At 53.0% G+C, this 10,611-nt stretch overlaps 1 protein-coding gene and 1 long non-coding RNA gene across 2 annotated transcripts in view; one reads left to right on the top strand and one right to left on the bottom strand.

Annotated features, from left to right (window-relative positions):
- LOC138730648 (uncharacterized) overlaps window positions 1-10,611 on the bottom strand; it is a 256,765-nt gene that overhangs the window by 40,181 nt on the left and 205,973 nt on the right. The window lies entirely within an intron of this gene.
- On the top strand, window positions 921-8,362 carry RPS10 (ribosomal protein S10). The gene is made up of 6 exons (XM_069876002.1): window positions 921-1,018; window positions 2,117-2,266; window positions 2,719-2,890; window positions 6,327-6,404; window positions 7,179-7,234; window positions 8,274-8,362. Exons 2-6 carry the CDS (start codon window positions 2,117-2,119, stop codon window positions 8,313-8,315), a joined length of 498 nt encoding a protein of 165 aa, XP_069732103.1. The 5' UTR covers window positions 921-1,018; the 3' UTR covers window positions 8,316-8,362.

The raw sequence follows: 10,611 nt of genomic DNA, 5'->3' as shown, positions 1-10,611 counted from the left end.
CTCTATCCATCAGGGATTTGGGGGTGTTGCATGTGGCAGCCTCTCTCCCCTCTCCTCTATCCATCAGGAATTGGGGGTGTTGTACGGGGCAGCTTCTCTCCCCTCTCCACTATCCATCAGGAATTGGGGGTGTCATATGGGGCAGCCTTTCTCCACTCTCCTCTATCCATCAGGATTTGGGGGTGTCTTATGGAGCAGCTTCTCCCCCCCTCTCCTCTATCCATCAGGGATTTGGGGCTGTCGTATGGAGCAGCTTCTCCCCCCTTTCTTCTATCCATGAGGGATTGGGGGTGTCGTATGGGGCAGCCTCTCTGGATTTGGGGTGTCTTGGGGGCAGCAGGGATGCCACCCTCCACTGGCCACAGGAGCCAGCTCCCACCTGTCTTGGAGAGGACACGCCTGTGGTGGGGACATGGAGCAGGTGACAGGAGTGGGGACATGGAATGGATGTTGTGAGCAGGGGGACGTGGAGGGGGATGTCACCGGTGGGGACGAGGAAGGGGTGACAGGAGTGGGGACACGGAAGGGATGTTGTGAGTGGGGGTATGGAGGGAGATTGTCTATGTTTGGGACACAGAGAGGGTGACAGGAGGGGGTGACGTGATTGGGGACATGGAAGGGATGTTGTGAGTGGGGGTATGGGGGGATGTCTGTGTCTGGGACACGGAGGGGTGACAGGAGGGGGGACACGGAGGGGTGACAGGAGTGGGGATGTGGGGACATGAAAGGGATGGCATGTTGGGGACGTGGAGGGGACACGGGTGTGGTGGGGACTGAGTCGGGGGATGTCGGGGGGTCGCCGCTGCCACCAAGCAGCGTCACAGCTCCCATCAGGCATCGCCCCGGACAGCCCCGCGCCTGGGCTTGGGGAAGGGGGTTGGGGGGGCGGGGTCCTGGCGCTGCTGTCAGGCAGCGCGGCGGGCAGCCCCGAGCGGCCAAGGGGCCTTCGGGAGGCCGGAAGTGGCGGCGCGGCGCAGGCGCGCTCCTTTCCGCTCCCGGGCCCGCCGCTGCCGCCACGGTGAGGCCGCGCTCCGCGCCCGCATCCACCTCGCATCGGCGCCATCGCGGGCCCGCGGCCCGGGGACGCTGCTCGGCAGCGACGGGCAGCCCTGACCCGGCCCCTCCGCGGCGGGATTCCCGGGGTGGCGGAGATCTAGGCCCGAGTTTGCGGCGGGGGGGGCGGGTATTGGGCCGCGCAGAGAACCCGTTACCGGGGGCCAGGCCTCGGGGTGCGGGACCCGGGCGGCTGCTCCGGGTTTCCCCCGAAGCTGCAGGGAGGAGACGTGGGGGCAGCCCTGTTTGTCTACCCAGCGGTGGTACCGGGCCCTTCCGCTCCGGGGGGCTCCGGTTGGGGGTGAATCCCGGGGGCGGCGAGGTTCCCGTGTTCCGCTCCCGGCTCCGAGGGCAGTGGGGGAGCCTTTCCATGCTCCCGAGTGAAGTGTGAATTCGCCCCGGCAGCACGAGTGCCCTCAGGCCTGAGGCATTGGCAGTGGGGCCAGAACGCGCCTCACCCTGAGCTGTATCTGCCTCCCGTGGGCCTCTGCCCTTGTCACTCGTTTTCGCTGACATCAACTAGTTTGTAGCCTTTGATATGGTTGAAGGTTAAAAAGCAAAAATTTGGACTGCTTGGTTTTCGCTCACAGGAATACCAGAGGAAAGGGTCGCTACCCAGCAGCTCAGGTGTTGAAAAGTGGTTCTGCAGGGTCTTAGAAGAGGCAGGGGGCTGGTGTGGCAGTTAAGCGTTAGGGTTTCCCTACAACCTTGGAAATGGGATTATTGTTCCCCAATGACCGCCTGACTTGGTTTTGGTGTGAGCCTGCGTTTCTGTAAGGAGAGAAGGTCTTTTGGGAGAATGGGGAAAACTGGAGCAATCATGGAATATCATGGAATAGCTTGGGTTGGAAGAGTCCTTAAAAATCATCTAGTTCCATCCCCCTCCCATCACACCTCCCACTGGATCAGGGGCTCCAAGCCCCATCCAGCCTGACCTTGAACGCCTCCAGAGATGGGGCAGCCACCACTGCTCTGGGCAACCTGTTCAGTGTCTCCTCGCTCTCATCATGAGAAATTCTTCCTTATGTCCAGCCTAAATGCCTGCCTCTCACTTCCAACTTAGATGTTGATGCCCAAGAAGAACCGAATTGCCATCTACGAGCTCCTTTTTAAGGAGGGAGTGATGGTGGCCAAGAAAGATGTCCACATGCCGAAGCACCCCGAGCTGGTCGACAAGAACGTGCCCAACCTCCATGTCATGAAAGCCATGCAGGTGCGGAGGAGAGGCCGGGCTGGGCTGTGGGCATGGGGGGTTGCAGCAAAGCTGAGACTGCAGTGTGTCTGCCGCTATCAAACGCTCTCAGACAGTACCTTGCATTTGTTATTTCTTTACTGTTACTGACTTGTTACCATTTTCCTGATTTTTTTTGGTCCTCTTTGAATTATTGTTTCCCATAGAGGGTTAGTCTTTTGCTGACCCCCACCTCTAGCTCTGGTTTTAAAGCTGTGATGTCTCTGTGTGTGGTAGCCTTGTATTTTCTCACAAAATGGGAGTGATGCTGTAATTCCATCCTGTGCCTGTGAGCTTTTATCTGATTCTGCATTTCTATTCCCTGCATACCACTGATCAGCTCTTATGTTCACAGAAGCATCTGGTGGGGGTATTGATTAGCGATGTTGGATGATAAGGATTGGACGTGAATTAACTGAGAATTCTCTCCCCAGTCTCTGAAATCCCGTGGGTATGTGAAAGAGCAGTTTGCGTGGAGGCATTTCTACTGGTATCTGACCAACGAGGGCATCCAGTACCTGCGTGATTACCTTCACCTCCCTCCTGAGATCGTCCCCGCAACCTTGCGCCGCAGCCGCCCGGAAACAGGCAGACCGAGACCCAAAGGTAAGCGGTGGCGGCTGAATCAGCAGGAGGGAGCAGGGAAGGAGGTTGTGTGTGTGAGGCAGTGCACAGTCAGCTGAGAGGCAGCTTCCAGTGCGCACTGCTGCGAGCTGCTGTGAGTTTTGGATGCGTAATTGTTAATAGATCAAAGAGGTACAGGTAGGTTTTCTTGTTTTTGTATTTGGTGCTAGTCTGATGGCCGCTGGCCTGCTGAAGCCAGCTGGAAGAGGGCCTGGGAGGAACATTTTATTATGAAGTTCAGCTTTCTCCATCGCACGAGCACCTGGGATTGCTGAGAGCCAGCCCGCTGACACCACAGGCTGTATCGGTACTGGGTGGTGTCCAGCCCTGGTGGAGTCTGAGACAAGGCGTGTCCCTGGCCAACAGGGCTCTTGACAAACTATTCCTGTCTTCTGGGACAAGCCTGCAGCAGTTGGGCAGTTCTCCATTGGGAAGGCATCGTAGGCACTGCCTTTCTCATCCAGCAGGTACAGAGAACCTTGTCTGGCTGGATTATCCTTTGGAGAATCATCTGGGAGGCTGTTGTGTGAAAGCTGAGTGGCCTTGGCTAGGGTTGCTGAGATAGGGAGCAAACAGGCCTTGTGAGGAGCAGCTGAGAGAGCTGGAGGTGTTTAGCCTGGAGAAGAGGAGGCTGAGGGGAGACCTCATTGCTCTCTCCAACTCTACCTGAGAGGAGGTTGTGGAGAGGAGGGAGCTGGGCTCTTCTCCCAAGGGACAGGGGACAGGACGAGAGGGAATGGCCTCAAGCTCCACCAGGGGAGGTTCAGGCTGAACATAAGGAAAAATTTTTTCCCGGAAAGGGTCATTGGTCCCTGGCAGAGGCTGCCCAGGGAGGGGGTTGACTCACCTTCCCTGGAGGGGTTTAAGGGACGGGTGGACGAGGCGCTGAGGGGCATGGTTTAGTGATTGATGGGAATGGTTGGACTCGATGATCCAGTGGGTCTTTTCCAGCCTGGTGATTCTATGATTCTATGAAACATGAGCGTGAATGTAGCACGTGGGCACAGGAAGGGATGGCTGAAAGGGAAAGCTGAGTCTGGATGTGGGATGTGCTTCGCATTGGGGCTCAGCTGTGGTACCTGTGGTCAGGTTGGATACTCACAGCTTTTTATTTGTCACGTATGTCCAACAAACCTTCAGATAGCAGAGACCTGTTTCCAGAAGGAATTCCTCCGTTGCAAATAGTGTTGTTAAATAGTAGAGTTGGGGTTGCAGATCTGCCTGTTCAGTCCAGGTGAGGCAGAAGCTACGTGTTTTCCTTGTGGTATTGGCTTATGAACCATTTTGATGTCCTTTGTCGTGAGCGATGTTGGGCAATAGTGTGGTATAAATAAGCTTGAGGTGAATGTGCTGAAGCCACCAGCCCCCTCAGTTCAGCTCTGGAAAGGTTACTGAGTTCCAAGTGGGTACTTTAGAATATAAAGCATGCTTATGCTGCTTGTTCGCGTTTCAAAATGCTCTGCCAAATCCCTTCTATTTTGTTTCCGTGGTTTCCTGTGTGACAGTAGAGAAGAAACACCATAGTGCAGAACATGGGTTGTAAAATTGCCCAGTAAAATTGTAAAATTTGATCTCTGGGGACATCAAAACTCCTGGAAGCTTTTGTAGAAAGGAGAGAGAAAATGGCTGCAGCCACGGTTGGCAGAACAGCATTGCCAGGTCTCCAGGGGCAAGAAATGCTGCTTCTCCCTCGTGGTAGGAGGTGGTGGGTCTGTCTACCATGCGTGGAGCTGCCCTTGTGTTTACCACAAATAACGCTGTAGGATGCCGTCCTCCTCTTGGAGAAGGGCTCGCTCTGCAAAGAGAGGTGCTGTGGGACAGAGGTTTTTCTGGGATATGGCTGGAATACGCTCGTCCTGCCCCAGAGCTGCATTCTATCCCATCCCCAAGTACTAGGCACTGCACTGGAGACAGAGGCTGCGGGCATGGGGCACTGAGGAGTTCACCGCCATCTCCTGCAGCTTGTCTTTTAGCCTAACAAAACGGCAGCACCGTCTGCTTCAAAGGCAAGAATTGCATTGGAACTGGGAAAATGATGGTTTCTTTGATCTCTGAATAGCTTTGGGTGTTACCGGATTTATTCTTTAGATGTCGTGTTTATCGAGCGAGCTGAAGAAGCTGCATACCTAATGGGAGCGTGGGGCTTACAGCCCCCGGCTAAGACATGCTAAGGTTTCTGTGGCAAGAAAGCTTCGCTTGGAAGCATCTTGAGCTTTTCCTGTGCAGTGCTGGTGACTTCAATCCTCACCTTGGCAGGGTGAGGCTACACAGATTGACTGTCCCTGGGTATTTTCTCTGTGGGTTACATGCCTCAGACTGCAGCAGAACAGGCATTGCAGAGGTTTGTGTGTGAAATCCAAGCTTATGGGTCTTGCTTGGGGTTTTGGGGCCTTTCCTAGTGCTTCTGGCTTTCTCAACAAGCTCGGTACAAAGGCTGGAGCAGTTAGTCTAAAGCAGATTTAACACTACAGTGTATTTGATGTTTGCAGTTTCTTTCTGCAACAGATGTGATTGAACTGTTAGAAATTACGGATCCGAAGTTTAAAATATAATCTGCTATTGAGGGGTGGTCCTGTAATGGTTTAACGTGACAGAAAGGGAGGATATAGAAGCGCTGGTGGGATAAGTTAATCTGTTTATGTACCAGTGGGATGTGTTTCTCTTTTTAATAAAAGCATCTGTTCTCAGAACTGGGATTATATGGAAAATCAGTATGTATAGTATAAATCAAGCCTGTAGAAGTGCGTGATTTGTGTTTCTTGCAACGTATTCGAGGCTGCTTTTGAGCACCAGACAGCAGCTGCTCCTAAATCTGCCCTCCTGCCTAGAAGTGAAGACCTCAGCCTGGTTCTGTGGGAGCATGTTTCCCTTTGGTGCTCTGGGGACCCCCGAAGAGTCATGCAGAGGCTGGCAGCCCCACCACATCTGCTTCTTTCTCTCTGATATTAACCTGATGTTACATTGATAATCTGCTCTTAGTTTTATTAATCTATTCTCTGGTGGAGGATTTGTAATACTGATAGTGTTGGGATCAGTGTCATGCAGTTTATGACTTAGCGATGAATGAGCTTGTCAGACGGGACAGATTCCCTGTATTTCAGGGGTTTTTTTATTATGAATTTTTGACTCTTGTTTGAAGGCCAGAAAGTGATGCTGTAAATCCATTTTTCACATTATTTAACTTCAACCCAAGCCCAAACTGATTCCGTAAGCAGATTTCAGCCTTAAAGTGTATTTTTCCTTATAACATCACTTTTTTTGTTGAGGTTTGTACACACTGAGCTGCCTAAGGTGCAGCTCTGCAGGTGGATCTAGCTCTTTAACTGAACGGCAGGGTCACTGGAGCTGCAGGGTCACTGTCTGTGGTATGAATTGTCTGTGTAATGGATGCATTTACCGATGCTGTTTTTTCTCTTAGGTCTGGAAGGTGAACGTCCTGCGCGTCTCACTCGGGGAGAAGCTGACAGGGATACGTACAGACGCAGCGCTGTTCCACGTGAGTGTCCATCGTGCTGCTGTGGAAATAGCAAGCTGACCTTGCTCTTTGAGCAGGTTATCTCTTTGGGACAGTTGTCCTCAGTGTTGGCCTCCTTTCAAGAAGAAAAGGGGAAAATTATGCTCTTGGCATAGCAGAGGCATTTATGCCACAGAGATCATCTGTATCTGCTGGTGGATAAGATCCTTAAGGATATGATATCCCCTCTGGGGAGACCTTAGAGAGGCCTTCCAGTACTTAAAAGGGGTTCCTGGAACCTATACCTCCCTGTACTGGGGAGATGGGGTGAGGCTCTGGATCAGGGAGTGCAGGGATAGGATGAGGGGGAATAATTTTGAGCTGCAAGAGGGGAGATTGAGATGAGATCTTGATGAGAAATGTTCTCCTGTGAGGGTGGGGAGGCTCTGGCCCAGGTTGCCCAGCGCAGTGGTGGCTGCCCCATCCCTGGAGGGGTTCAAGGCCAGGTTGGATGGGGCTTGGAGCCCCTGATCCAGTGGGAGGTGTCCCTGCCCATGGCAGGGGTGGAACTGGATGGGTTTTAAGGTCCCTTTCAACACAAGCCATTCGATGACTTTGTTCTTGGGTCTTGCCAAGATGGACTGTGGGGTTTTCTCTGGGATGGGTTCAGTAACTCTCTTAACAGCCTCGGTAACAGGTGTGTTACTTTGCTGCCTCTGGCCTCGGTTTACTTTGATCGTAAACCTTTGATTCAAAGCTGAGCTGTACTTGGGGCGCATATTCTCGGATTGGTAACTCGTTCCCCTCTCTCTCTAGCTGGTGCTGACAAGAAGGCTGAGGCTGGTGCTGGAGCTGCCACCGAATTCCAGTTCGTGAGTATTCGCTTTTGAGATTTCCTTCCTTTACCAAGGCTTTGGTTAGGAGAGAGCGGCTGGGTGATATCTGCGTGCTTGCTCTTCAGCGTGCTGCTGCTTGGGTTGCCAACTGGGGCTTGGTACTTGGCTGCGATTGTGTCGGAGAGGCTGGCAGCTCTCGCCCTCTATACCCAGCTCGCCCGCTACATTCCTGTTGAGGAAACTATATGGTAGCGTTGCTGCCACCATAAAGGGAAGCCAGCAGCTTGTTTAAGAAGCAAGTTGAGCTCTCCAGGGGAGATTTTATATGTCAGAAATGGAAGAGTTTAGGACATGATCCACAGAACTGGCTAGGATGGGTTGCTTCTGGCCAACCCCTGGTCTCAAACAGATCAGGTTGGGCTGTGCTTGAAGCAGGGGGTGTGTATCAAAGCAGTGTGAAGTTGAGGAAGGACAGTGAGCTCTCTGGAGAGACCGCTCCTCGAATGCTGTGTTCAGTTGTGGGCCCCTCACCACAAGAAGGATGTTGAGGCTCTGGAGCGAGTCCAGAGAAGAGCAACGAAGCTGGTGAGGGGGCTGGAGAACAGGCCTTATGAGGAACGGCTGAGAGAGCTGGGGGTGTTTAGCCTGGAGAAGAGGAGGCTGAGGGGAGACCTCATTGCTCTCTCCAACTCCCTGAAAGGAGGTTGTGGAGAGGAGGGAGCTGGGCTCTTCTCCCAAGGGACAGGGGACAGGACAAGAGGGAATGGCCTCAAGCTCCACCAGGGGAGGTTCAGGCTGAACATTAGGAAAAAATCTTTCCTGGAAAGGGTCATTGGTCCCTGTCAGAGGCTGCCCAGGGAGGGGGTTGAGTCCCCTTCCCTGGAGGGGTTTAAGGGACGGGTGGACGAGGTGCTGAGGGACATGGTTTAGTGATTGATGGGAATGGTTGGACTCGATGATCTGGTGGGTCTTTTCCAACCTGGTGATTCTATGTTGGTGGGTCTTGCTGTTGGGTATTTACCCCTGTCACTTGCTTAATACGATGACTTCTAATGCTTTTCCCTTTCTGTTGCAGAGAGGTGGATTTGGTCGTGGACGTGGTCAGCCTCCTCAGTAGAACGTCCTGCTCATGTTTTGTGTATAATAAAATAGGTGAAAATGCCACCTGGGTTGCCTCACTGTGTTATTGAAGTGCATAAATCCAGAGCTCGTGCAGCAGAGAGGTGGCTCAACTGTTTAGCACGGTTAACAACAGCAGTGGGATAACTTGGGATTAGAAAGGTTATGAGAAGGAACTTTGTAGTTTGGTGGTTACTGACCTGGGGTTTCCTAGTGTGCAGAGGTGATTCTTAGGGAGGAATGAGGAGCATTGGTTCACAGAAGAACTGCCCAGGAACATGCTAATTTCTAGTCATTCCCAGAAATGCAGTAAAGCTGGAGGAGAGGTGCTTCTGCTCTGTAGACAGAAAATTCAGCAAGTTCAGCTGTGTTGGCCTGAGGCCCTCTGTGAGTGGGACACCACCAGTACAGACAGGTGAGCATTTCCTTGATCCAGGTTGGGAAGTCACTGGGCTAATTAAATTAACCACGGAACGTTTTTGACAGCACCTGGAGCTGAGCAGAGCTGGGACAGGGAGCAGAGCTCGGGTTCCCCTGCAGTGTCTCACCAGCAGATGTCACCCGCCAACTAATAACGGGATCTTGTTTCTACAGGGAAATGGTGTCTTCAGAGCAGCCTTCATATCACAGCAGAGCTAGTCTGGGGAAAGGAGTTAATTCCTGTCCTGGTTTGGGGTGAGGGAAATGGTGAGATGAGGGTATTTTACTTCTGAAGGAGCTGGTGCTGCAGGAAGAGACCAAGGGTTTCACATCTTTAACTGATCCATTGCCTCTGCAGGCTGTGATTTGATTAAACCTCATCGACTGCTCTGCTGAATCCCAAGGATTTATCCAAGATGCCCTTCCCAGCCTTGTTCTTAATGGGAATGTGCATTAAACCGACTCCTTTTTTAGGTTTGCTAGTGATGGTCTTAAGTTTCTGGGTTGTCTGCATGTACTGGAGCTTTTTGTTCAAGTTTCTGCTTATTTTATCCTATAGCGCAGCGAAAATGTTTACACTTGCTGCTGTGTGTTTATAGTTGGGATTCTGTTTGGGAAGCACTCAGGTGTTTAGCGAAACATTCAGCTTCATGTGGAATTAAGCAGCTATTTCAAATCCCTTGGAGTACCCAAATGATGGTCTGAGGTGGTAAATGCTTTCTTCTACAAGAACCTTTGATTCCTGAAAGGGAACATCTAGATGAGCAATAAAAATTGTATTTGTTTTAGGGTGAGCGCCAGCCTCTGCTCTTCCCCAGGGAAGTATTGCCCCAACGTTTTTAATCTCATCCTGGTCTCCTAACCCATCCGTCCAGGCTGTGATGGGAGCTCCGTGTGCAGTAGGGAATGGATCCCACCCTCCTCCTCCTCGAAGCTTTTCAGCATTCAGGTGCCTGAGCTGTAGGATGAGGTGGGAAGCAGCTGCTCCAGCGTCTCTGTTCTGGATGGTGCCTGCCCTTGGGTGCTCCCTGGATCCACACCTGGCAAAGAGCTTTCTGCTGGTGAACAGGCTTAGAAGATCTCAACTCCTAGAGGTGTTCCAGGCCAGGTTGGATGGGGCTTTGAGCAACCTGATCCAGTGGGAGGGAGGCGTTTGGAACTGGATGTCCCTTCCAACTCAGACTTCTGTGATTCTACATTTAAGGCTTCTTGGCTCACCCTCTATTTTCTGCTGTGTCCAGCTGTGGAGTGAAGACCAGGCTGTGGAGGAAGCCGAACCAGTCCTGTGCAAACGCTTCTTGGAGAAGCTTTCGACCCTTTCCTAGGATTTTCCTCCTGGAGGAGCACACCAAATCCCGGCTGAGGTGTCCGGTGGCTCCCCTCTACCTGCAGCTGCTGTGTGAACAAGCCAAGCTCTTCACGCAGGTGTCTTTGCGGTGGGGTGACACTGATGATGGGGTGCAGTTTAGGGGCTCACATGGTGAACCTGTAGGAGCAAGGAGCGTCTGCACTGGGGTTGCAGCCCTAGTAACCCGTGGGGGGTAGGTCCACGCTGATGCCTGCTGACCTGAGCCCACACGGCTTGCAGAAACCCCCTCTCTGGGGTGCAGGACAACCACCCACCACCCCCCTGGGGTGCAGACACCCCCCCCTGCCCCGCCCCAGGGTGCAGAGACACCCTCCCCCCATCCCACCTTGGGGTGCAGAGAGCCCCTCAACACTCTGGGGTGCAGGCACAGCCTTTCCCCCCCCTTCCTGGGATGCAGGGGATCCCCCTTCCTACTTCGGCGTGCACAGACACCCCTGCTTCCCACCCCCCCCCTTGGTGTGCACGGACCCCCTGCCCCACTCCTTATCCCCCCCACCCCCCAGGG

This window comes from Phaenicophaeus curvirostris, chromosome 24, assembly GCF_032191515.1.
Source record: "Phaenicophaeus curvirostris isolate KB17595 chromosome 24, BPBGC_Pcur_1.0, whole genome shotgun sequence".
Classification (NCBI taxonomy): domain Eukaryota; kingdom Metazoa; phylum Chordata; class Aves; order Cuculiformes; family Cuculidae; genus Phaenicophaeus; species Phaenicophaeus curvirostris.
The sequence above is the reverse complement of the archived record's forward strand: the minus strand, read 5'-3'. Positions and strand labels throughout refer to the sequence as shown.